Source organism: Oenanthe melanoleuca, chromosome 1 (assembly GCF_029582105.1).
Source record: "Oenanthe melanoleuca isolate GR-GAL-2019-014 chromosome 1, OMel1.0, whole genome shotgun sequence".
NCBI lineage: Eukaryota > Metazoa > Chordata > Aves > Passeriformes > Muscicapidae > Oenanthe > Oenanthe melanoleuca.
Window position 1 is genome coordinate 53625729 of NC_079333.1, and position 26369 is coordinate 53652097.

General features: G+C 44.1%; 2 protein-coding genes and 2 non-coding genes across 4 annotated transcripts in view; 3 read left to right on the forward strand and 1 right to left on the reverse strand.

Annotated features, from left to right (window-relative positions):
* The first annotated feature begins 883 nt into the window (after window positions 1–883).
* Window positions 884–6084, forward strand: TPT1 (tumor protein, translationally-controlled 1). The gene is made up of 6 exons (XM_056499488.1): window positions 884–1080; window positions 1323–1396; window positions 2029–2219; window positions 2953–3058; window positions 4307–4423; window positions 5863–6084. The coding sequence occupies exons 1-6, from the start codon at window positions 1053–1055 to the stop codon at window positions 5863–5865; spliced, it is 519 nt and encodes a 172-aa protein (XP_056355463.1). The 5' UTR covers window positions 884–1052; the 3' UTR covers window positions 5866–6084.
* LOC130260861 (small nucleolar RNA SNORA31) lies at window positions 5670–5800 on the forward strand. Its single transcript, XR_008841857.1, has one exon. It is a non-coding gene; the product is annotated as a small nucleolar RNA SNORA31 (small nucleolar RNA).
* Window positions 5991–26369, reverse strand: part of GTF2F2 (general transcription factor IIF subunit 2) — an 87495-nt gene continuing 67116 nt past the window's right edge. Inside the window, exons 7-9 of the mRNA XM_056499279.1 lie at window positions 24179–24278; window positions 19231–19374; window positions 5991–14829 (exon numbers count right to left, since the gene is read on the reverse strand). Coding sequence (XP_056355254.1) covers window positions 14710–14829; window positions 19231–19374; window positions 24179–24278 — 364 coding nt within the window. The 3' untranslated portion in view covers window positions 5991–14709. The remainder of the gene's footprint in view (window positions 14830–19230; window positions 19375–24178; window positions 24279–26369) is intronic.
* On the forward strand, window positions 6738–6873 carry LOC130260867 (small nucleolar RNA SNORA31). The gene has a single exon (XR_008841859.1). It is a non-coding gene; the product is annotated as a small nucleolar RNA SNORA31 (small nucleolar RNA).

Consider the following 26369-nt stretch of genomic DNA (forward strand, 5'->3'; position numbering starts at 1 on the left):
AAATTTGATTGTCCCAGCTCGGTGACTCTGAGTAATGTGAAAAGAGCCACCCTAGACACCTCATAAGAAGTTAGACAAAAAGAAAAGTGTTACTGAGAGCTTAAAATATTAGAAGAGGAAAATTGGTACTGAAACCCATGAAATGCAACCACAGACAATGAGGGAGAGGCACCAGCTGTGCTCTGTCACTGGTTGCTCAGACGTCCCTGACAGCTTTGAAGGATGAACCCTGCTCCCTGTTGTGTGAGCTGGATCTGAGCGGTGCCCTGGCAGCCAGGAGGGTGAAGAGTGTCCTGGGGAGCATTAGGCACAGGATGACCGGCCGGGCAAGGGAGGGGATTGTCCTGCTCTGCTCTGAGCTGGGGCAGCCTCACCTGCCGTGCTGGGGGCAGTTTGGGTGCCACAATGCAAGACAGACAAGGAGCTATTACAGCATCCGCAGGAGGGCAGTGACGCTGGTGAAGGGCCCTGAGGGGAAGCCGTGTGAGGTCACTCGGTGTGTTCATCCTGGCGGAGACCGAGGGGAGGCCTCGGCGCGGTCACGGCTCGCTGGGCCGGTGCCGGTGTGGGTGTCAGTGCCGGTGCCAATGCCGGTGCCGGTGTCAATGCCGGTGCCGGTGTCAATGCCGGTGTCGGTGTCATTGCCGGTGTCATTGCCGGTGCCGGTGTCAATGCCGGTGTCGGTGTCATTGCCGGTGCCGGTGTCAATGCCGGTGTCATTGCCGGTGCCGGTGCCAATGCCGGTGTCAATGCCGGTGTCAATGCCGGTGCCAATGCCGGTGCCGGTGTCATTGCCGGTGCCGGTGCCGCTGAGGCGCTGCGGGAGCCCCGCGCTCGCGCCGCCCTCACGCGGCGGTTCCGGGCGCGGCCGCGCGGGGGCGCCGCTGGCGGTGGGCGGGGCGGCGCGCAGCGCGCGTGCGCGGTGACGCGCGGGGCCGTGCCCGCTATATGAGCCCCGGCCGGCGCTGACTCGGCCCTTTCCGCCCTGCTCCCGCCCCGCGCCCGGGTCGCTGCGCTGAGACCCCGCGCCCCCGCCGCCCCCCGCCGCCGCCATGATCATCTACCGGGACTGCATCAGCCGTAAGGCCGCGGGAGGGGGGCGGCGCGGCCGGGAGGGGCGGCGGGGCCGGCGCTGGGAGCGGGGGGGGAGCGCGGCCCGGGCCCGGGCGCTGGGCCCGGCGGTTCCGGCGCGCATGTGCGGGGCCGCGCTGGGCGGGGGGGCCGCGGGCCCGGGGGCGGGAGCGAGGGGGAAGCGGTGGGAGCCGAGAGGCGGAGGCTGACGTGCCTGGGGGTGTGTGTGTGCGTTTGTCTGTCCCCCGCAGAGGATGAGATGTTCTCGGACATCTACAAGATCCGGGAGGTGGCGGACGGCCTGTGCCTGGAAGTGGAGGGGAAGGTGAGTGCCCGCCCGCCCCAAGGAGGGAGGGAGGGCTGCCGCGGTGACTCACGGTGGGGAGTGAGGGTGGCGGCCCTGCCAGGACGGGAGGGTGAGCAGGGAAGACCCACCTCGGCCCAGTGCCTGGTGCTGCCGTGGGTGGTGCCTGAGCGAGCCCAGGCCAACCAGGCTGCATTGTGATGGAGCTGGGGCTGGGAACCGTGCGGGGCGGCGTGCTTGGGAGTCATAGAATCATAGAATGCTTTGGGTTCGAATGGACCGTGAAGAGCATCTAGTTCCAACCTCCCTGCCGTGGGCAAGGACACCTTCCACTAGACCAGGTTGCTCAAAGCCCCATCCAGCCTGGCCTTGAACACTTAGAGATGGGGCATCCACAGCTTCTCTGGGCAGCCTCTGCCAGTGCCACGTAAAGAATTTCTTCCTAATATCTAATCTAAACCTACTGTCTTTCAATTTGAACCCATTCCCTCTTCTCCTGTCACTGGGAAATTAGTGCTCGAGCTGCAGCCAGGTTCCTTGCACTGAACTGTGTCTCTGGAGTTGTGCCCTGCTGTCAGGTCATAGGTGTGTAAGAGCAATAGCATTGAGGTTTTTTGCAGAGCCGTTAAGTTTTTTGATGTCTCTAAATCTAGATGGTCACCAGGACAGAGGGTCAAATTGATGACTCTCTAATTGGTGGCAATGCCTCTGCTGAAGGTCCTGAGGGAGATGGAACAGAAGCCACGGTCATAACTGGTGTTGACATAGTAATTAACCACCACCTTCAGGAGACCAGCTTCACAAAAGAATCCTACAAGAAGTACATCAAGGATTACATGAAAGCGTAAGTGTTGGTAGGCTTTTTCCCTTCAGTTGGATTGCAGTGGTTTTGTGTGCTTGAGATTATAAAAACAGCATTGGATTTATTCCTAGTAGGTGTTAGTTCTGATACAGGTGTGAAACTGGCTGTGAACTTCAATAATGTCTTAATGCTTGGCAGAACTGCAGCCCTAAGGAATGGGTGCTGGAATATCTATGTTTGTCTTGGCTAAGGCAGAGGACCTGATCGTGTGCTTTGGATCTTATTTGTAACCTTGCTGTTTTCTTTTGTATTTCTCCGTGCCAAATCTTTATGTGGAAGGTACTGAGGTGGTAAAGAAAAGCTTCTGAAGCTTTTCTAGTGTGACAATGTAAACAGCTAAAAAACATGTGTGAATGGGTCTTTTTGCTAGTTCATGGTGTAATTTCTGTTGGTTGGTCTTTAGTGGGGTTAATACTCTAAGTGAAAAAGCTTTGTGACATGGTTGGGTGATGCTCTTGGTGCTGTGGAGAGGGCTTGCTGATTTTTGCCTATCACTAGCCTGCCTGTAAAATAACCTAGGAGTGGCAGATACTGTTCTGTGATTTCACTTGCAAAATTAGGTTAAAATTTGGGGGCTTTGAGAGGGAGTGGGGGGAAAGGCAGCAAAATCTGAGTTTGACAGGTAGCTACTTTTTTTCTGCTACAACATCCTGCCAGACAGTGAAGTTATTAAGCTAGAACATGTTTTCAGAGCATTTTTTCTTACTCCTTCCAGAATCAAAGCCAGACTTGAGGAACACAAGCCAGAGAGAGTAAAGCCTTTCATGACTGGGGCTGCAGAACAAATCAAACACATCCTTGCCAACTTCAAAAATTACCAGGTAAGTTATGTCTTCTCACAGCAGTATTGATAAGCTGTGATTGGATCATCTGCTGAACAGCTTGTTGAGAATTTTGAGGGCTTTTGTTGTGAGGATGCTAACCTAACATTCTCTTAGAGTTTTAGGGGCCCTGAGAGTCAGGGAGGAGAAACAGCCAAAGACTGTTATCTGCTTGGGATCTCATTTCAGCTGGCAATGCTTTAGTTAGCTGCATTTGTTGTTATGGTGATTCAGGGACTATGCAGTTAGCCTTAGAAGGCCTAACCAAGGGGTCACTTTGGCCCTTCCTGTCTCTTACTCTGTTCATTGCAGCATGGTAGAATCATTGATTCACAGAACGCTTTGGCTTGAAAAGCATCATTGAGTCCCAATTCCCTGCCATGGGCAGGGACACCCTCCACTAAACCAGGTTGTTCAGAGCCCTATCCAACCTGGCCTTGAACACCTCCAGGGATGGAGCATCCACAGCTTCTCTGGTCAGCCTGTGCCAGTAAATAATTTCTTCCTAATACATAATCTTAAATCTATCCCCTTTTGAGTTTCAAAGCCATTCCATATTGTCCTGTTGCAACATCCTCCTGCAAAAGGACCCTCTCCAGACTTTTTGTAACCTCCTTTAGGTACTGGAAGGTTTCCCTGGAGTCTCTAGGGGTGAACAGCCCCAACTCTCTCTGTCTTCATAGGAGAGGTGCTCTAGACCTCTGACCACCTTAGTGGCTTGCCTGGGCTTTGTCCAGCAGGTCCATGTCCTTCTTGTGTTGGGACCCCAGCTCCAGAGCTGGATGCAGTACTCCAGGTGAGGTCTCAGAGGAGCAGAATCACCTCCCTTGACCTGCTGGTCACTCCTCTTTTGTTGCATTGGGTTTCTGGGCTGCAGGCTCAGAGTGCTGGGTTACATTTATCATCCAATAACCCAAGTCTTTCTCCTGAGCTGCTGTCAATCCATTGTCCAGCCCAGCCTGTATTTGTACTTGGGGGTTGCCCATACCCAGGTAGGGCATTGTACTTGGCCTGTTGAACTTCACAAAGTTCCCTTGGACCCTCCTCTTCAGCCTGTCAAGGTCCCTCTGGAGATGGCATCACTTTCTTCTGCTGTGTCAGCCATGGTGGCACTAAGATGGACAAGAAGGACAACATTGTGGCTGGTCAGGGAAACTGAGCTTGATGATGTTGCATTGTTTGTGTATAGAAAAACATTTTCTCTTGGCATTAGCCAATTAAATGTCTTAGTGACATATTCTTCTGAAGTTCTTTGTAGGGGAGAACATGAATCCAGATGGAATGGTGGCTCTCCTGGATTTCCGTGAGGATGGTGTGACCCCATATATGATTTTCTTTAAGGACGGCTTAGAAATCGAGAAATGTGTAAGTACTGAGCTGAAGTGGATGAATGTGGCCAAATATGTGGTGAACTCCTTCATCTCTTGTTGTCCTGTATCCCTGTTAAAGTTGAGCAGTAGCTGCCAGTTTGAAAACTTTGGATTTTGTGTCAGTACAGCCTGATTGGTGCTTTCGTACTATACAAAGTGCCTGAAACTTTCCTTGAGTACTACTGAGCTGTACTACAAGAGGATGTAGTGTCACTGCAGTGATTCATGGTGACTTAATGGCTAAGGAATGCAGAAGGGATGGCCCTGGTGACATCTATATAATTGGGAATGGGTTTAACTCATTAGATTAAAGAGCAGGTCCTCTGAAATGGAGCACTTCTACTTTGGATCCCTTTTCTGGGGGTTAATTGTGAAGTACCTTGCATGATCATGTTCCATCTTCTTTCACTTAATCTGGTGCCCTTATACAAGAGCTGTCAGTTTAAATACTGTCTTAAATTTGGGAACTCAGTAATCCTTGACCAGGTACTTAACCTTACTCTATTTGGAATTTTGGAATCTCCAGCTACCTGAGCTCAGGACAGCTTCTGTTGTCTGCTTAACTATTCTGTATTGGAATGTGGTTGCCACAAGACAGTATTTGGATCCGAACACTTGTGGGTTTTTGGCTTGCTTGGAGACCTGTGGAATTCACTGCAGTGTGGGATCACCAGTTGCTTTTCCCAGTCATTGTGGACTTGTCTGTATATAGACAGCTAAATTTATCTGTAAAGCCTCTCACAGGCTTTTTGGTATGCAAGTCATGTAAAGATGAGCCAGATTCTGGTGTGGAGCAGTAGCCCAGTTAAAGGAATACTTTAATTGTCCAGACAGACACAGTACCTCCCACAGCCTGATGGAGGGGGGGATGTCTGTCCTGGCCCTGGAATAGGTGAATACCTGGAAGGTACTTCCTGGGAGCAGAAGCTGCTCTGCATCTCCTCTATGGGGTCACACCTTTTGGATGTGTTGTTTGGGTAACTCCATCTGCTTCAAGGTGGAGCAAAAGAACAGTAGTGGGGTGTTCCCATGTGCAGTAAAACCTGCTTCAGCTTCTTGGTGCAGCTGTTTTCAGAGACAGCAGGTACATTGTAAGCTCTGGTACTTGTCTGGGATGTGCTCTTACTTGAGAGGAAATCTGAACCATGGTGTGTCAAGCAGGAAGGGTGTGAATGAGTGTTCCACCTGGCTTGCTCAGCAGCTGGTGTGTGCCAGCTGCTCTGTACAATTGTAAAAATGATCAGCATCCTCTGATAGACCATGAGCACTTTTCCTGTTGCTCCCTGGTTTGCACTAAGATGCAAAAATAACTTTCCTTGCGCTTTCTGCCTGCCTGACTGTGGCAGCCCAGATTGAATTAGGGAATACACAAATAAGTTACAGAAACTTGTTACTGTCATGACCTTCAACTAATTCTTGCTACTCTTGTTTCAGTAACAAATCAAACAGTATGGTTTTGGATCACTTGTCTTCATAGCTGGCTGCTGTTCTTCTTCATCGGCACAACACCAGGAATCAGCAATGTCTAACAACTGGACTGATGTCATCTTGAGCTTTATTCACTTATTTTTGACCCTGATTTGGAGTGGAGGCATTGTTTTCAAAAACAAAACATCTATCATGTAGGTTGTCTAAAATAAAACTCATTTAAACCCATTCTAGGTGATGTCTTTTAGTCTGGTGTCTCTCAAGGTGACTTGAAGGAGAGATCGCAGCATGGATTGGGTTCTGTCAGTAGCACAGCTGGTGCTAGCTCACTACAACTGGACTGTTTCCAGACAGATTTCACAGTTTGCCTGCAGCACTGGAGTGCAAAAGGAGGTTAGGTCAATAAGGCAAAGTCCAAGAAATGTCATAATGAGTGGACCACCTTCCTCTTTTGTGATTGTGTGGAGGCTTATCTCTGGAAGAGATAAGAAATGAATAATAAAAACATCCCAGTATGGAATATGTGCTACTCAATCTGAGTGCTGGCTGAGCTGCTTTGTAAGACAAAAATACTTGAGCATCTCTTGCGCTGTAGTCTGTCTCCAAGATCGAGGCTGGAGGCTGAATGGAAATACTGGGGAGAGAAAGTGAAATGGTTTCCAATACAGCCTGGCTGTGGTACTCTGTTTGACAGCTGCTGGGGGGCATAGGAACTAGAATTCAGTCAAGTTGCAGGATTTGGGGTTTTTCTGTACTTGGCCTCTTGGAGACAGATGTTGGGACGGCCTAGCCCTGCCCCAGACTTCTCCAAAGCAGGTGACTGCCTCTATTTGAGACTTATCTGAATGTAGCTTAGTTCCTGCTGTGTGCCATGTTAGGGAATGCATCTGTTTGACAGACCTGGAGCAAACACTGTTGCTTCTTGGGTTCTCTCTTGAGATGCAACAGTAACAGGTTCCTTGCGCTTTCTGCCTGTCTGACCCTGTGGCAGTTCGGATTGAATAAAGGAACACAAATTCTTTCAGAGCCCCACGTGGAGCAGGGGGTGTCTGTTGCTGCTGACCCTATTCCTCACCAGGGATGTTGCCTTGGACTGCTAATCATTAACTTTCTGTGATGACAGAGGCATAGGAGTCTAAGGTGCCTGAAAGGGGAGGGCATGGCCCATTTGCTGTTTCTCCTTCTGAGTTTTCATGTCTTGGTTGTCTTGTGTCAATTTTTGGCCCCTGATGCTGGAGGGTGGAGGCTGGGTTCTGCAGGGGTGAGATAGATGTGGCAGCAGGCTGGGAGGAGTGAGAGACTGGAGGAGGGAGTGGAGTGTGCCCTAGTTCTCTCAGGTTCTGTCTTTTTAAATACACCCTGTTTTAGTTCTGTGGGAATTTCATATATATATGGTAGGGGGTTCAATTTTTTTTTAAGCTCCTTCAAGAAAGGATTTTTGGTCAGCTAGGATTCTGGATGAGGTACAATTTTGGTGTAACTGCTTCACCCCAGTGGGGCTGAAAAGTCAGGGAGGCTAGATAAAGCCACTAAGGCAACTCTTGCTTTTCTTGCAGAGGATGTGATTAATGGGGCCAGGTGAGGATGTTATCTTTCCCGTTGCATCTTCATTAAAAATGGGAGCATTAAAGGAGAGGGAGAGGAAAAAGACTTAGTTGAGACTTCTTGTTTGAGTAAAGTTAGTGTGGGCAGGGCAGTGCTGCTATGGCTGTGCTGCCCCTCATAGCCCTGGCTCCTGCTTCCTGTGAGTCAAAGTTTAAAACTCTGTACAGTTGATATGTGAGAGTGGAAATGACTCCTCCCCCTGCCTGAAGCTGGGAGCCCTGGGCACCAGCCTGGAGCAAATTGCCACGTGGCACCTGTGTACAGGTGCTGTGCTGCTTTGAAAAGCAGGTGCTTTGTTGCATGATGAGCACAGCCTTGCTGCTTGGCTGAATGGCAAATTGTGTCATCCTGTCTGTACTCCAGGCTCTCTGGGGTATTTAATTGCTGTGTGCAAACATTCTTAACTAGGGGGTTCTGGGCTCCTAGCAGGTGTGCTTTTAAACTGCATAGCACAGCCTCTGGTGGGAAGGCTCCTTCCAGCCCGCTGGAAGTGAAGTGTCAGTTCAAAGGCTCTGGAGGTGCAGGATTTTGGTTGTTTCTTCAGTGAGCTGCAAGAGAAGTGTTCTTGCTGCACTCACTGCATTTCCCAAAAATGCATTCCTGCCTCCAGTTTCTCAGGGAAGAGGATAAGTTTTGCTGCTTTGCAGCATCAAATCTGTCAGGGAGGGTGTGGCAGGGAAGGACTGCGGCAGCGACAAGAGTTTGTCACAGCTGCACTGCTGGGGTAGCTGCCTGCTGTGGAGTCAGGGTGAGGGAGAGGTGGGAGTCGCTACGTGCTGTGAAGGGGGAGGCTTGTGCTGGTAAATGCACTTGTCCACAGCCCATGATGCAGCTCTGTGTTGGGAAGGAAGTCTGCATATATACTCACAGCATAATTACCCTTCTTCTGGCCCATCTTCATCTAAAGGAGCTGCTTCTTTCCTGGGCCTGAAAAGCTAGAGTGATTTGGAAAGTCTTCATACTTCAGACAACAGCTTTGCAGTTATTAAATTGAGAAAATCCCCCATAGTAACAAATTACCCTGATGCTGCTTAAGCTGAAGCAGCCAGAACTGAAGAACAGCTTTAACACTTAGCCCCGCCTTGTTTCAGAATGTGCTTATCAGGCTGGCATCTCTCATTCCTGGAAAGATGCTTTCAGTGGATTTGGGAAGGATCCAAACTGCATTTTCCCTGAGCCTCACAGAGCAGGTTAAGCAGCTGGATAGAAACCTTCCCTATGCTGGCTCTGGGGGCAGCAGGCTGCTCCTGCACCCACTACAAGCTGGATGCTGATGGAAGGCTGATTTGCTTATGAAGAGAACAACTTGCCTTTTTGGTTTCATGCTTCTCTAGTTAAAGGAGTGATGCCTTGGAGCTGAAGGAAGCAGCTGCTGTGCTGGGCACATGTCCCATGGTTCCCTTTTTGCCCTCCCACCCCACAATTCCCCATCAATGTCTGCTTTTTATCTTACAGTTTTACTACCCCACCTACAAATCCACTCTATTTTTGCCCTTTGGAAACAAACAAAAAACGCCAAACACTTCATGTGTCAGTGACTGATATTAATGTCCAAATCTGCTACAGCAGTGTTTTGCTGCTTGGCCATCTGCCTTGAGAAGAAAGGGTGCAGGCTGGGGCTGTTCATGCAGTGCAGGGAGAGGGTGGCAGAGGCAGTGGTGCCCCCACTGCCCCTCTGGGGTGCCCAGCCCTTAGCTTTGCCCTCTGAGCATGGGCTGGGGGTAGATGCCAGAGCCCAAATGGGTGATGGTCTGGGAGCCTTGTGCAGCCCTCGGCTTTGGCATGAGGAGGGAGAACCTGCAAAGGGAAGATTCTGAATTAAAGTATGTAGGAAACACAGTTGGGTTTGATTGGTGTTGGGGGCTTTTTTTGTGAATTTATTTTATAAATCATTTAGGTTGCAGCCAGGAGGCAATTACAATAAGCTTAGGACACAGTTGTTATCAAATAATTTTTTTTTTTTTTTTTTTTTTAATTTGGAAATAAAATGGAAAAGCTGCAATTTGCTTTCTTCCCTAAGCAAGCCTCTGGCCATTGAGTTGGCACAGGTCAGCCCACTGCAATCTTGGCAGTGTTTTCAGTGACAGCCGTTCAGGGAGGATGCTTTCATTAAAGAGCAATAGTATCTACATCAAGATACTTCTGCTGCTTGCTTGGAGCAGATAGGATGCCTCCCTCTGCCCCGGTGAACCTCAATCTATGCTTTAGCTCTGTAGCCAGTTCCCTGGGTTTTGCTGCCATTGTAAGCTGGGATGTTTTGCTGTGGACCAGGAAATCTCTGTGTCTGTAGCCAGCAGTGGGAGAGCAGTTCACCTTGTTCATTAGCTCAGGGATAAACGTCTTGGTAGGGAGAAAAAAAACCCTAGCCAGGCCTGGAAGTTTTTGCCCTAAAAAGTACCAAATCCATTCCCAAGAGCACAATCTTGCTGGTTTGCCGTCCCTGTGTCTTGGCTGCCTTTGGTCAAAGCTGCAGCTGGAAGCTCGTGCAGAGATCACAGCCAAGTGCCTGTGGCAAGGGCTGGTGGCTTGAGGGAGCTTTTTTTGGGTGCCAGCAAATGCTGGCAACCCTGCTAGTGTGTTATGTAGGAGTGCGTGGGATGTTGAGGATCCACATGGCTGCTGGGCATTTTAATCCACTAGAGCTGCATTCATCACCTTCCACCTCAGGCAGAAAGGATCCAAACACCCTTGAAGGGTTTTAAAGACCATTTTGGTAGTGTGATGCTAATGTTCCTAATGTGGCAGCAGCTGGACACACTGATAAAATGTTGAATCGTTGTTTCTCTGCAGCCCACACTTTATCCTGGGAAATAAAAGCTGGAATTCACCTCCCCGTCTGTAGCCAGCAGCAGCAGCAAAGGAAGCACTGCTGACATTTTGGAGAGCAAACCTCTTTCTTCCTGTCCTCAGCAAAGTGCAGGTTGCTGGCACAAAGCAGACTCGTTGTTTATTTTTTAATATGAAATGTCCATGAACATGGATGTCGAGAAAGTTTTTTAAAGACTAGTTTCCCAAATTCTTTGTAACAGAGTAGTCAAAAAATGGCCATGTAAAGCTGGGTACTCCCACCCTCCTCGGCTAACGAAACAAAACCCCACTGTTGCAAGTGGCATAGTCCGGTTTAAGTTTAGCTGCTCTACCTACAGCTGTGTCTGCACCCGAGCTGGGCAGCAGGGAGGGATGGTTTTGCTGCCCCTGCAGCTGTGGTTTGCTGCAGCCACAGAACTGCCTGCAGGTGCTTCCTCACGCTGCCCACAAAAAGGTGTTTTGGGAATCAACTCTGCCCTTCCCACCGGCTGCAGCTGCCCCAGCCCACCAGCCACATCCAGCAGCATATGCCATCCCCGTCCCTGTGTCCTGATTTTCAGCCGTGCTCATTTCTGAGTTAATTTCTTCTCGGTAGCTGTTACAGTGCTGTGTTTTGGATTCAGAATCAGAGTGGTGTTGATAAGACACCGATGTTCTGTTTTTCTGCTAAGTCGTGTTTACCCTAAGTCAAGGACATTTTTCCATTGTCTCATGCTCTGCCAGTGAGAAGGGATGCAGAAGAAAGGGGGAGGAAGCACAGCTGGGAGAGGTGACCCGGGCTCACCACGGATATTCCACACCACAGAATGCCCAGTATATAAATGGGGGTACTTACCCATACGGGGGCACTGCCCTGGGTTCAGGAAGGGGGGTCTGCCATCAGTCAGAGTGTGGTGAGCACTTGTATCATCCATCACTTGCTTTTCCCTTTTTATTTCATTTTTATAATGTTTTATCATTACTATTAGATTTTACTGATTTTCAGTTATTAAACTGTTCTTTCTCAACATAGAAGTTTTATTCTGATTCTCCTCATTTCCCTGGGGTGGGGGGAAAGAGAAGGGAGGTTGAGTGAGCAGGGGATCTCTAAAGGGGTGGCTCTCACCTCATGTCTGCTCAGGTCCCTGCAGGTACTGCCTGAGCTTACCGTGTATGAAATTTCCAGTGACTCAAACTGGTCAACTGGGACAAGCAGTGCTGGAGAGTGAACACGCTTTTAATCTCATTTAATGGCATTTGGCACACAGAAACTTCTGCTCATGCCTGTGGGACCCACTGCCAAGCAGCATTTTGACCACTAATATTCAAGAACATCTGCATGAGCAGAGTTCAGTGTCCAGCACTCACAGCAGCACATGGGAAGACCAGCAGGGAATTGTTCATCACTGCTGCAAGTCCAGAGTTTAGATTAATCCGAATGTGGGGGCCAGGGAATCAGGCCTGAACGCCTCTGAGCCTCCTCCTTTCTTTGGCAGATGGAAATCCTGCCAACAGCACTTGCATAAGGGCCTCGTGCAGAACAAGCGCAGCAGAGCTGGAGAGGTTTTGCTGGTTATTAAGTGATGGATCCAAACAAGGCTCTCCCAAATGCTCAGTCTTTATCTCAGCCTTGCATGAATTTAGACTAGTCCTGCAGTGCCCTGGGTTACTGTAGAAGGTAGAATATGGGGCCTGTTGCAGCAGGTTTACTTTGCTGCTTCTGTCTCTATGATGGTTTGTACTGCAAGATCCCATGGCTTAGCTGCAGGCTGGATGATGACCTGCCAAGGGCACCTAAAAACTCCCATCTTCATCTTTACCGTGTGCTCCCCCCAGGCAAGAGCCAGCAGAGCCCTTGAATGCACAGCACAGGTCCTGTGCCAGCAGAGAGGAGAGCATCTTTCAGCTCTCCTGATCAGCATCTCTGTGGGCTCATTGTTCCCTTCTCTCATGCCACTTGGATTTTGTGGCAGCTTTTGAGGCTAAAATTCCAGTTACACCCTAACATGCTTGAAAAACTTCAAAGTCATGCAGAAAGCAAGTAAAAAAATAGTTCACAAGCTGGCTGGCTTCTGGACTCTCCACTGGTTATCTTTTCTTATTTTGTCTGAAATAGCATTTCCTAATTCCATCTTTGAAATGGTGTTTCCTCACTGTCCTGCTCCTCATTATTTGTAACTGGTGCTACTCCACAGAAGGCTGCAAACAAACCAGTACACCTTGGCATTCCTCAACCTGTTTGCTCACTGGTTGAAAACTCCACTGCTTATTTTTTCTATTTACTTCTAGCACTCTTCACATTTTTAATGATACCCATAAAAAAATCAGCCCTTTGCAAAGACCATAAACCCCATAAAAAACAGAGTGCTCTGCACATTTTCCATTACTCCTGAGCAGAGCTTATTTACCGTGTCCAAAGGCACTCTGCAGATCAATAAAATACCTCCTTTACTTACACGTTCAGGCATTTCATGCTGACTGATTATGTCCCTCTCGACTGAAGACAAACTGTGAAGCAGCTCACATAAAACCAGAAATACAATCAGATACAAAACTTTCCTGCTAAACTAATCCTGCTGGGGATCCCACTCAAGGTAACCATTTCCCTCTGAAATGCCACAGTCATTTTTACCTGTGGTGAGGAATTACACTACTAATCAGGACTGCATGGCACCCCCTGCAGGTTTCAGAGGACCATGTGAGGAGCAACACAAGGGAGAAGCTGACCTAGAATTGCTGGCTGCTTCAGCTTCAGCTGCTGAGACAGGACATGGATCCCAAAGAGGAGTCCAGCTCACAAAAGGCAAGAGCTCTCATCCTGCACATCCCTGAACACGAGTCCACAGAGGACTCAAGCAGTACTATAAGGACAGCAGTGTGAGCAGCCCTGGCTACTGCCCAGGAGCACATCATGTTCCACAGCAAGACACAAAGGCTGACTTCCTGCATTTCTCTCAGCATCCTCAGATGGCTCCTACAACCATCTGCAAGCTGGGTCCTGCTGCAGAGCCTGAGGAGACATGAGTCAGTGGCAGTATTTATGAGAGAACACACCTTCCTGGAATGCGATCTGCTCTTCAAAACTCTCAGCAGTCCCTCTCCTGGGAATGGGCCCTTAATGCCACAGGACACTGAGCACCAGCCCAAAGTGTAGCTGTAGAGATACCAACACAAACAACACTAGAAAAAAATTAATTGAGCAAAATTGTGTGACTTATGTGTAAGAGTTGTTTTACAAACCTCTGAAAGCATTTGACCACTCCCCGACTTTTGACACTCTCCTTTCACTGCTTCCAAGTAAACCAATAATGGAATGTTTGCTTCTCACACTTACCTTCTGTGTCATTAGGGTGAGCAGAAATGATGCACACACCTGAGGGACATGAGAGAATGTGAAAGCTGAGCTATCAAACCTCACCTTCTGCTTCATTTACAGGTATAATAATGAGGTTATCCCACTCTGTGTTCTTTGCTCTTTCTTTAACATAAAAGCTTTGTGAATATAAATAAATAGTCTCCTTCCTGCTCCCTCCTAAGAAGGATGTCAAAGAGACAACCCTTGCAGTGTACATTTCAAAAATGGGGGAACAGAGACACAGACACATTTAGCAATCTTTTCCAAACCACAGTGGAACTCAGTGGCAAAGCCAGCAATAAAAACATGCTTTGAAAAAACACTTCAGCCTTATGCCACCTAAATCACAATGTGTTCAGTCAATAATGTAGAACATTGTGTGGCACAAATTAAAATAACACTTTTATTGATATGCTTAAACAGAACATAGGTATCAGCATAAAAATCAAACAAAAGATAAAACTATTCCTTGCTGTAGCTAACAGACATTTCATTTTTTTCTCAGTAATCACATGGAGGGGACTGACATCTTCCCACTGACTTTACAGGTGTTTAACTGCATTGGTTTGTTCCCAGGGGGTCTAAGGATTGTGACAAGCACCATGGTTGTGGTTGTTTTTCTTAAAGCCTGATACCAAGAAGAGCATCATGTCCATTCCACACAAACACTGCACAAAGGGCTGTGCACATTTGCAGGCTTCCAGACAAAGCCTTGACAGATCCCAGCAGAACTGAGGGTATTAACCTGGTTACATTGGAATGCAAACCCACAAAGTTATGGGTTCCTCTAAAACACATTTTCCATCAAAGTTATCAAGGCTTGGAAAAGCCACAAAGCTACCAAGAAAAATTAAGAGGAAAACTAAAAAGATTTCTAATAAAGTTAAACCTAATACAAGTTTATTCTATAAACTTTTCCTGTCAAAAGACGAAGCATATATAGAAACATATAAGAAATATTCCTTGGGGAAAAAAACTACAGAAAATTACAAAGTATCAGCTGCTTTAATTTATCTTTATCATTGCAGAATTGCACTGTGCTCAGTCCTGTCTGTAAACACCACAGTTCCCTCAGTGCAATCACTCTTACAACATAAATGTTTTTGTTAATCACTCTTTTCTTCTCCTTGATAATGTCTGTATTCTGGCTTCAGCTCCCATGTGTTTTTGTGGGTCCCCTTCACATTGTAGATACCTATTTCTCTCAAAATTTCTTTCAAGTATATCTGAAAGGAAACAAAGTTCAAATTAAACAGACAGGCAATTGCCACAGTTCCTGCACACCTGCTCAATTGCAGGGACTTAGTTCCTAAGGGGCAGACAGCCCAGCTGGCTGATGGGCACTGACTGGTGTGGGAAGGACTCTGGGACAGACTTCAACCCTCAGGAACCAGCAGGGAATAGTGCAAGCCCCAGGGATGCAGCAGGGAGCACCTGAGCCCCAGGGTTGATGGCTCCCAGGTAGGCCCTCTGAGAGGCAAGTACTCCAGGGGCTACTGAAATTAAGTTACCAGCACCTCTTGAGAACTATTATCTCACACATCTTCCTCCTGCTGGAATTCCTCCAATTGAGCTAAAAGCTCTTGACCTTTCTTCCTGCTTGGGTTGGGATTATCTTGAAAATCCTTGCCTTATTCAGACTTTGTCAAAGCCTCAAGCTGTTGGTTTTCATGCCATTTTGCAAAGCTTTAAGCATTTTATTATGGCCTCATTTTTAGAGGAGAGCTGAGTATACATCTGAGAATTTTCTAATACCTTAAAATATTAAGGCTTGGAAGAGAAAGAAAAAAACCAAAACATGTAGAGCTATTATACCAGTAATATAATCTTTGACAAAACACAATTCACTGATATTGCCCTCCTTCACTCTTTATAATAAACACCAGTAATTTTCTTAAGAGTCACAAGAGCCTGCTTGTTTGTTTAATTATTAATTGGGACTGAGATGAGTGGATTGTCATGGCAACCACAGACCACAGTTTAAGAATCCCCATATTAAATTCATAATTGCTTTTTTTTGAGCAATTTAATCCTCTTGGAGTGCTTATATTGAACCAGAGTTGTTGGACTGCTTGTGTTTTCTGAATCTACAGTTCCACCAAGAGCAAATATAAGACAAAGGGAAAATAAGAAAGGCTGATTGTCTATGGCCTGTTCCTTACACTCTTCCCCCCCTTTGCTAAATGGAAAAGCTAGGACATACATAAACAACAAGTATATTCTCAGACAGTAAAAGAAGTGGTTTTTAGAGACACTTATCCTTACTCTCCCTCTCCAGGTACACATCAAAAGTATGCAAAGCAGCCCAACATGTAAGAAAGGTGACTGTCATGGATGAACCCGTTCCTTAGTGTCTTTTTTGGGGTTTCCTTTGAGCAGAGCAGCTGGGCACAGGAGCAGGGAGTTCACTGTGCAGGGACAGCTCCTCAGCCTCCAGGGGTGCTGGATGCAAAGCCCAGCAGGTGGCAGCAGGAGATCACCGACGTGCCCTCGCACACCCCGACGTTGCAGAGATGCCGTCATTATTCCCGTCAGGTACCCGGGACACACACGCACGGTGTGAAGGGTGCTGGGAGCAGCTGGAACAGCCATTTCTGCATGGCTGTGTGCAGATGGGCACACCTGCATAGCCACTGCCTGCTTTGCAATCCCTGCCACCGACAGGCACTTCAAAGCACAGCAGAGTGGGTGGGAGAAATACCTGGCTGCAAGGTTAAATCCTGCTCTAGATCACACGGACAGAGAACTGGAAAAATTCCCCCATAACTGCACTCAGTGCCATGAGGTGCATTCATGTGCAGCTGCTGAACTGGCAGATCCACTCTGCCTGGGAAGATGGGTCACAAGGTATGATGCTGCTGCTGGGCTCAGGCAGAGTGAAACCACTATGGCTGAACTTTCCACAGCACCCACCCAAACCCCTGCTTCTCCCAGGGCAAAAGTTCCAAGAGTGTAACAAAATGGAACAAAACCAACCCAAACTGAATAGCAAGGTAACATCTGTGCCACAGATAACAGCACTTCAAGCTGGAACCATGAACTGCAGCAGCTGAGGATTTGCCACATCTTCCTATTTCCCATCTCTGCTGCAGGGGGCAACCAGGCAGCAGAGGTGTTAGGGAGGGCAGCTGAGAGCAGTAACCCCAAAATATCACTGCGTGTGCACAGATAACACTGAACTGCTGGAGATTTTAGACAATTATGAAACTTGGATAATCCCACTGTGCTGTACAGTACCTGAGAGCAAGTGGCTTGAAGAGATGAGTTCAGGGGATGCTATGATTTTTCCTGCAGAGCCAATTCTCCTAGAAACCAGGACTCCCCACCTGGGTATGCACTGCACCAGGCTGGCCTATACATCTTGAAGCATAGTGCTCTGATACTGTACCATGGAGAGAAACTCCACAAACTCCCAGAGATGCCAAATCCTGAATTTTAGAGCCTGATGATTGCTAGTCAGGGGGCCACAATTTTTTCTCAGAAAGAGATCCAGTGTGTCTATGTACATATAATTCTAGCACAGAAGCTCATCTGTAGGTGATCTGTTCATATATTTAAAGCATCCTCTGCTCTGTTCTACCTTTCCTCATTATATTTTTTCCATATAAAGTGAAATGTTATCATGGAGTTATGGGATAAAAATTTCTGAGGAGTTAACTTACAAGCTCTGAAAATCCTTCTGAAATTTTGTGGGGGAAACAAACTCCACTGTATTTAGGATAACCATTACTTAAAGCTAAAATAGAAGAAAAAATCCAAACAATCTACTCAATTTTTAAAATATACAGTTCATTTTAGACCACTGGCTCCATCCTGGTTCCGTTCTCCACAAATATTTGATTCCTCACAGAGATTCATATTATGTTCTCAGTCATGAAGCCCAAATCTGGAATTACTACAGAATTCCCAGGGAGCGTTCAGTACTTACATCTGGGTAGGTGGCAAAAGATTTGCCTACTACTGCAAATTGTTATTTTGCATTAGAATGAAAAACACATAAATCCAGGTTTCCTTAATATAGCAGTAATTTACATTCATAAGATATTTGTTTTGTGATTTCATTATACAAATAATGATAGCAGCAACTTCTTGTGTAAGTTGCAACATATTCTGTAGCAAGGATTAAATTTACTATTTAAATTTACTATTATGTAAGAAAAATACCTTTATTTATTTGTAACTTCAAGATCTCCAGTAGCTTAAGTGGGAGTTGTGGGTGACTACTGCAAGTTGATGTCATGGTAGATGAGATAAATCTGTACCAACTTGCATTTAGACTGATTGAGATAGTGACTGCAACACTTCCCTTACCCCAAAAAAAAACCCACTTAAAATTTTCTTGCCACTTCCTCCATATCTTCCTCCTATTCATTCCTCCTTGTCAGCTCCCATGACCCACGCACCTTCTCTGCCACAGAGATAAGGAGCTGATTCATGAGATAAATGAACGGAAGACATGGATATGTTACTCAACTTTCAAGTTTCTTTCAAGGCACTAGAACACAGTAAACCTACATGGATTTGACTTGGGTAACATCTTCATGCAGCTTCTAACCAAACAGACTGTTCACTTATACAAACGCTCTGACAGAGATGCACTTCATTCTAAATGTGAAGTGAGCAAAACTAGTAAGCATCTTCATTTCTGCCCCCTTTTTTAACAGAGTATTTCTTCCATAATCCAGCTGTTACTGTTTTTCTTCTGCCTTAGCTCTAAAAACCTGTGACATTGTTGCTCCATTTAGACTTAAACACAATTAAGTCCCCTTAAGTTTTCTGAAATCTGCAGCTGGGCTGAGGATGGATATTGAAGTTGGCAGTGAAAAACATCAAAAACACCAAAGGTCCTTTGCATGTCACTGTCTCCCTCCCACTCTTGCCTGGTCTGCTCAAGGAAAGCTTGAACATGGAAAGAAGGGAAAGAACTGGAAAGTTATGGTTCATACATGAAGATGCTGACAGATACTGCAATACAACAAAACCATCACATATGCAGATGTCTCGGTGCTTTTCTTGTCTGTGTATCAAAACACTTTAAAAGAAAACTCCAAATAAATCCTAAATATCAACCACCTAAACTTTTAACCTAAAAATTACCCTATTTGTAATGGAAATCCAGTAATTTTGGAGGCATTGTCATGATGCCTGAGCTCCTAACACAGATAGTCCTTGCATTTAATACAAATACCATGAAATACAGAAAAAGAGCAACCCCTGTTGCTGTGCCAAAAGAAAGTTCAGAAGCTGAGGGAAGGACCAACTATAGAGTAACACAAGCTAGCTACTGCCAAGAGAACTAGGCTTCAGTGAGGACAGGAGTAGCAGGGTAGACATGAGAACATTACAGAATCTGGTTCCTAGTATTAAAGCAAACCCAAATAAAAAAGAGACTATTTAGGTTATTTAAACCACCTCTGTAAAGAAAAAGCACACTCACTGCAATGTTTGGTATCTTACAATGTCCTACAATGCTGAACTTAAAACTTGGTGATTTCAGTTTGCTGTAAAAATGTTTAGAGAGAAGTTTCTAAGACATATAATATTTATTAAACTATTTCTGTATATGTAACATACACACAGTAGTAACTACTGAAAATGATTGTATTTACAAGACTTGCAGTACGTACCACTGGCTGTTTGGTTATGTCCACCAGGTCTTTAATGTTATAATACTGATGCTTCTCAAAGGCTGAAAAAAGCATGTCCAGCACTTGTTGTTTATCAGCTCGAGCTCGTTTTCCATCTTCTTTCTTCTTCTTCTCATATTCAATCTGTTACAAAACATGTTTTAAAGACATTCATATGTAATGCTGTGTAATTCTCAGTGCTGAACATTAAGCTTCAAAATCCCTCTTCTATTTAATCGAACACTGTTCAATGACTCAGTGCTTTTCATCTGGAAAGTTTTCTTTTGAACATTCAAATATTCTTCTATGAACATAAACTAAGCATTTTGTCCTCAGCACAATAAACTTCTCAGATGTGTGTATCTGCTTTAACCAGAAAAAAAAAAAAAAAAAAGAAGCATAAACAGAGCCTGCATGTGCCCAAACCTGGACAGAGAATTAATAATAGTACAGGAATCCAAACTGAGACAGTATTCTCATTCCACCTCTGTTGATATCAGCTTCTGAGGTATGACAAGTGTCAAACAACCTCCAAACTGCCATTCTTGGGAAAATCCACAGACCAACATGGCTACATCCACAATCATAACAAGCACCTGCCCAAAGGATGCTCCCAAGGGCCCTTGGACACTGCCTCATTTTCTCCAGAAAAGGAGCACTCAAGGCATCAACTCCATCAATACACAACTAATATTCAAAGATACACTTTGAGGATCTGGATGGTTTCTCTTCAGGAGAAACCAGAGCAGCACACATGAAGTTACACTAGTCCCAAAACCCCAAACTTTCTAAGCAGGCAGAGGTCCCTTGTTGCCACACATCATCCTACTTCAAACTGTACATTAAAAATTACTTCACCATTATAATCTGCACCAGATGACTATATGTTTTCACAGAAACTTTTATCGCCTCCAAAAATACTTCCTCTGATTCATCATCAGAAGCACAGACCAACCAGCACACCCCAAACAAACCCCAACCACCAGAGAGCACCAACCACACCTCCAGCACATCACCCCATCCACCCCCAATACCACCCTCGCACAGAAAACCAGCCAGCCCCTTCCAACCAACAAAAGTTGATCCAGAAGGCAGTGTAAGTCATGTAATCACCAAGTGCTTTCAGGCAAACTGTGTGGGTGAATCCACAGCGGCACAATGTACAGCAGAAAAGATGCATGTGATCAATAAGGGACACACGCCTGGCTGTAAATGGGATAATTCTGCATGGGAGTCGTTCTGCTTCTGATGGCTCAAATCTGGCTTTCAAAAGGAAGACTTTCAGATGAAAAGCATAGAAATAAAAATGCACAGATCTACTGGATACTAAAAATCTTATTTTTAAGAAGAAAGATTGGTTTTATCACACAATTTATTTTTTCCTATATATCCTTGCCAGCTAACTCCCTCCTACTCTCAGAGTGAAAATAGCCTGTCTCTTGGTAGCTGTCCCAAAGTGGCTAAAGACTATTGCTACCTTTGCCGTAGCTCCCAGGTCTCCAGCCAGCCAACCACCTCCTTCACATTCTGAAATGGATGTACATCATTAAACTGCAGAGCAATTGCTCCCAACCTATAGCTTGAAGTCTCTTGCTTCTGCTTTACACCTAAAAGAGATGTGTGCAACCAAATACTTGCCTGCTTTTCTAACTCCATGTAGTGTTATAAAAGCTACAATCTCACCACACAAGCCCATCATGCAACTGATTTTTATCCAGTAACACAGTTTAGTGTAATTATTTAACTCTTTAGCCACTGTATTTAAAGAAGAATACATCTTCAAAACAGAAATAGCTTTGCAACATAGCAAACTGTAACATCAAGCAAACCAGCTTGAAAGTACATTATCTTGGTTACCATGATCCACAGCAGAACTGCTGCACCACAGACATGAGAGGAGGAACATAAAACTATGACACTGGCCTTCCTTTAAACAATAGCATGTCAAAACATTTGCTTCTGGAAGCCCAAGAGACAATTATTATAAAATTCCATGTGAATATTCTAATATCCTTAATCCATTAATGTATAAAATCAACCCACATAGAAAACTGACTATCAAACCCTCCCTTTATTGAAAAGTTATGAGCAGCTGGTGCCCCAGTTGCCCACTCTCTAATTAGCAACACTCTAGCATTGCGCTCTAACTTCAGCAACAGGTTCCACAGTTATCTAAAGACAGAGAGCACTTTGAGAAGTGCTCAAAAAAAAAAAAAGGCAAAAAAAAAAAAGCTTGGTGTCTTCTGTTGCTGATTTTTTCTTTTTGGTCTTGTGAATACACTGCTCATAGCAAGTCACAATGCAGCCTTTCATTTTTTTCCCTCCTGTTTTCTTTGCAAAAAGCATCTTCTATGCAGTAGGCTTAAAGCGCTTTTTAATTGTCATGTAATAGAATGCACCTACCTTGTAAATTAATTAGATTTCTTTAAAGTTGTGTGGTTTTTTAATTTAAAAAACATTCAAATACTATTTGATTTCAAGGAAGGACCATTTTAGAACAAGCTGTTTAGCACAGAAGTTGTGAGTTTATCCCCAGAAGACTTTATACCGAAATCAATTTCTCTTTGTTTACCTTCCCAGGATGTTGCTAAGCTTGCTGAAAAGCTGCCAAAATTGCCTTCTTGAAAGTACCATCAATACTAAAGCTGATGTAACTGCTTTGGTAGACAGTGAATACAAAGGTGATAGAGAAGTTAGAATAAATCCAAAGTTTTATCTAAAGATGATTTAAAGTGGTCCTAAAAGGTTTTCTTGTCTCCTGGAGCATGGGTACCAACCTATACAGTACAGGACATTGGGAAGAGAGGACCACAAAGAAACCACTAAAGCCTCCGAAGGGGTAACCTCAGAACCACTGAGGAACTTTTCTGCTGTATTATGAAAAATAATTAAGTCACAGAAAGGTTCCAGCTGCAAGTTGCAACTTTGTAAACACATTCAATATTTATAGATATAATGGAGGTCTCTTCCCCAGAGAAGAAAAGCTAAGTTACAATCTTATCATATATTGTAATGGAATTGTAATTTCTTCAACTAGAAATGTAGGCTTAGTATAATTTCTTGCAAAAATAACCTAATCACTTTCCCAGTCCTTGAATTCAAACAAGCTACTGCTATTCCCCATCCACACATAATTTATTTCCCTCCTCCTTCCTGTTGTACGTTCATTTACAGGTACATGGAGCAGCTACACTTAAGCCCCATTCTATATTCTTTCCTTCAAGAAATGTTAACCCTTTCTGTCTTACTTAGTAGACACTCATTCTTCCCTCAGAAACTGCCCAGATGATGACTGTATTAGCATATGTGTCAGTTTGTACATTTTTACTTATTTCTGGTTAAAGTCCTGTCCCGAATACCCATGTGATTACATTCAATGCAACAGATTCTAAGAAAGCAGTTACTGCTTGAAAACAGCAGAAAAATTCAACCAAGAGGTTTTCAGAAGTTCATGGACTTCTTCTCCCAGTTATACATCTTTTCATCCATCTTACCTGAACCTTCATAAAAGGCTTAATGAAAATAAAGATTTTGTAGAAAGTAGTCATGCCTCGGCCTTTGGAGGCAAGGCAAGGGCAAGGTAATTCAAGTACAATTATGTCTTACAAGATTTTTCCTATAGAACACCTGTAAGCTGGACATGAAAACTAAACACACTGCTGATGGATTTCCATGACCATGGACAGCTATGTAACCAATAAAAACTTTACAAATAGGACACAAAAACATAATCACTTTTAACAGGCCTGATTATGTCCTGGTTATACCCCCTCAACCTCACATAAGATCTAAATTTCCAAAATGATGATGACCTGTGGTTTGCAGCTGGAATAAAGATACAAAGATTATCTCCAGGTTGAAGTCATCCTGCTGTAATTATGCTGGTGTCAGGGAGATGGAAGAGCATCCCACTAAAAAGAGAAGCTGTACCCCGCCAAAGCTTATTTCCAGAATTAAAGAAGGAGAACACCAGCAGCGTCATAAAACAATATACTGAGGTAAAACTGCATATGCATAGTAGGACACATCAATGTGACAGTTTTGGTTAAATGGCATTCCCTAAGCTGCAATAGTTATATTGGTATGATCATCCATCTAGAGAGTAGGCTTTGAACAGTAACTACTACAAAACAGTCCCAAGAGAGAGAAATGATTATTTCTGGTTCTGTGGCAATAGAGCGACTTTCATAATAATGCTTAAATATCATCGAGTATATATTGTCATTTGTTTTATGTAAATAAAATCTTAATAAAAAGTGTAAAAGTTTAAATGACTAACACAGTGATTCATTTTCAGTATGACTTATTGTTCCTTACATTCAACATACCCAAAGAGGATCTCTCAGGAAAAGGACGTTACAGTTTATATGTACATCAGCTGATCTGGAACAGCGGTGTGGGTGTAATATTGACAAAGCCAATGATGCCAATAACACGTACTGTGAAGGTATGAAACTGAGAAAAATTATCAGCTGTTACTCTTTTCTACTTGTTGCCAATTCCTCCAAAGGACTGGAAACTAATGATTCTTTTCAAGTCCTTTACTCTCCTGCAGATCATAAGCTATTTGGCTCAAAGAGCCAACATCTCACAGCACAAAGCCAGAACTGCCTTTCATCCCCAAACATCAAAATTACATTAAAATGAAAAAGATTAGAGGAAGAATGCAATAAAGTCACTAGAAAGGGTTGGGTGACAGTGGTCTGCCCTCCATCAGATAACACAAGACATTTACAACTGGCAGACCTTTGCCCCAAGGGCGATACTGGTCTTGAGAAAGAAGATCTCCAGAAGACAAAATCAAGGAGAAACCAGATGACATAGAGCATTGCCAAAGACAATGGTCAACTGTGAGCAAAAAAGCTACTGGACAGCAGCAGAGCAGTCCTGGAGTCCTAAGCCAAATTCTTCCTGAAGAAAAGAAGGGAAAATAGTAAAAGCTACTTACATTATACTGATGATTAGCCACTGGTTTATAGTTTGTGGTTACAGCTTTGTCCAGCTGCTGTGATAACCTTACAGGTTTAGAAGATTCTTCTATCTGTAATCTACAAAAAAGAAAACAAGAATAAAAAGTTCAAACAAGCACACATTCAAAGTGAATTCTAAAAACCTGCAATTATGAACCAGCTGTTATCAAAGGTCAGTAATCCATAAGGCAAAACAGATGCACTCTTCTGGATTAATTCTTCCTACTCTATTTTTGTTTAAGGACATTGAACTGTTAGTGTGCTCTATGCTACAGAAGATACTGAAATGCTGAAAATCCAACAACTGAAGAGAAGATACTAAAAACAAAGTTTGAACGCAAATTTCACTGCAAAAGCCTAATGCTCAGATTGAAAAAAAAGCTCTTGCTCTTAAAAAGATCAAACCCAACCAAAATGAATGCAAAATCTCACAGCTTACTCAGCTGAGGGATGAAAAATCTCTTTATCCACTTCTGGTAACCCATGACTTTCTCTTAGATATTGAAATGTAAAAACATAAATTTCTGTGACCTTTCTTTTGGCACTACAGTGCAGTAAGAGAGTGCAAATAGCAGTTTTAAGAGTATTATATAGACGTGAAGATAGAAAAACCCACCCAGCTTCAAATCAATGTGCAATCAAGACTATCACACAGATAACAATAGGTGACCTTCAGTTGTCTCTGGGAAAGACTCTCAGAAGGTCAGAGGTTGAGAACATCTTGTCAGGCTCATCCCTATGTAATTTAAAGCTTCTGTATGTTGATGTAGAGGGAGTGTTCCATTTAAATCAGATTTTGCACTCAAGAATTTCTCCTAGAAATGAAGGGGCAAGAAACCAAGCTCTAGAAAAGCACAGGACAATGGTCCTTCAGATACAATGGCTTTATGGCACATCTGATTAACATGGTAATTATCAGCGAAGCTGTTTTGTTTCCAAAGGTGTATCTTGTAGACAGAGGAGCCAATTTCCACTAAATGCAGTATAACACAGCCCAATAAATGCACAGTGATGCTTGCTTCTTTCCAAACAAAAAATAATATGGTAACATTAATACAAATAAGAACTGCATGTTTACTTGTGTAAAACATTAAAATTATAAACTGACAGTTCTTCAAAAACAACTGTAAATGTTTGAGATCACAGATTTGTTTTTGTAAAGATATCATTTACACCCAAAAAGATAAAATTTAAATTCAGTGTGTTTCTGATTAAACACCTGAACAACCCAAATACACTTGAAGGAAGTATCAAATTAAGAAATAAAATTCTCTATTTGTAGCAACTTGAAAGAAAATCATCCCTCATAACTGGTATTGCTGGACAGTAGATGGGGGTAGTTTTTTCTCATACAAAGATAAACTTGCCTCCTCTTGAATCCTTGCAGACTTGTCATTTTTTCTGTAGTTTTAACTACTCTTAAGCAACCATTGCCTCATATTCTACACTTTTATATCAATGCTGCCTTCTGTCCAAATGAAGCATGTTTCTTTCTTAGCTTGAAGGAAAATCAATTGGAACGTAAATGAACAGTGAACATTTTTGCTTATCACAAGAGTTTATCTTTTGTCCTTCAATCTAATTAAATGATTTTAAAGATTTTCTTGATCTGGTTACCAAAGGTCTTCTAAACTCACGTTTCACAAAGAAGCATAGGCCAAAACTAAAACACTATCTTTTCTACAAATCAGTATTTTTCTCTGCTTCTCCATTGCTTAATATTTTTCTTTTTGGTCTCAATGACTTTTTAAATGTTAAAATAATTTGGCTTTAATTTTTACATAGTTTGGCTTTAATTCTTTAGTTTTTTTTCCAGTTCATCATGTTTCCTATTGGTTTATCTGGGTAGTTTTCCAGTCCTCCCTCTCTTGTATTCTAGCTATTTTTCATTTCTTCTCCCCCCATTTTTCTTTTTCATAAAGGAGATTTCCTGCTCAACCCATTTACTGATACTGCTCCTGTTCATGAGACAGGGGTCCTTGAGATGAACTGGGAATTCTTGTCACTCTCTTCCCCTCCAAGGCCACTGTACCAACTTCATGTGCAGCAGAACAAGTTATTTGATTTGCAATGTTGCACCAGAGTCCTTTTCATAATGGCTACAGCACAGAGTCCTAACAATACTTAAATACATCATATGTTCCATGTTTTCAGGGAGTGCCAGGCATT

Coding starts and splice junctions, on each gene's coding strand:
- TPT1 (XM_056499488.1), top strand. CDS start 1,053: ATGATCATCTACCGGGACTGCATCAGCC. Junction 1,081..1,322: donor CTACCGGGACTGCATCAGCC/GTAAGGCCGCGG, acceptor TGTCCCCCGCAG/AGGATGAGATGTTCTCGGAC. Junction 2,220..2,952: donor ATCAAGGATTACATGAAAGC/GTAAGTGTTGGT, acceptor TACTCCTTCCAG/AATCAAAGCCAGACTTGAGG.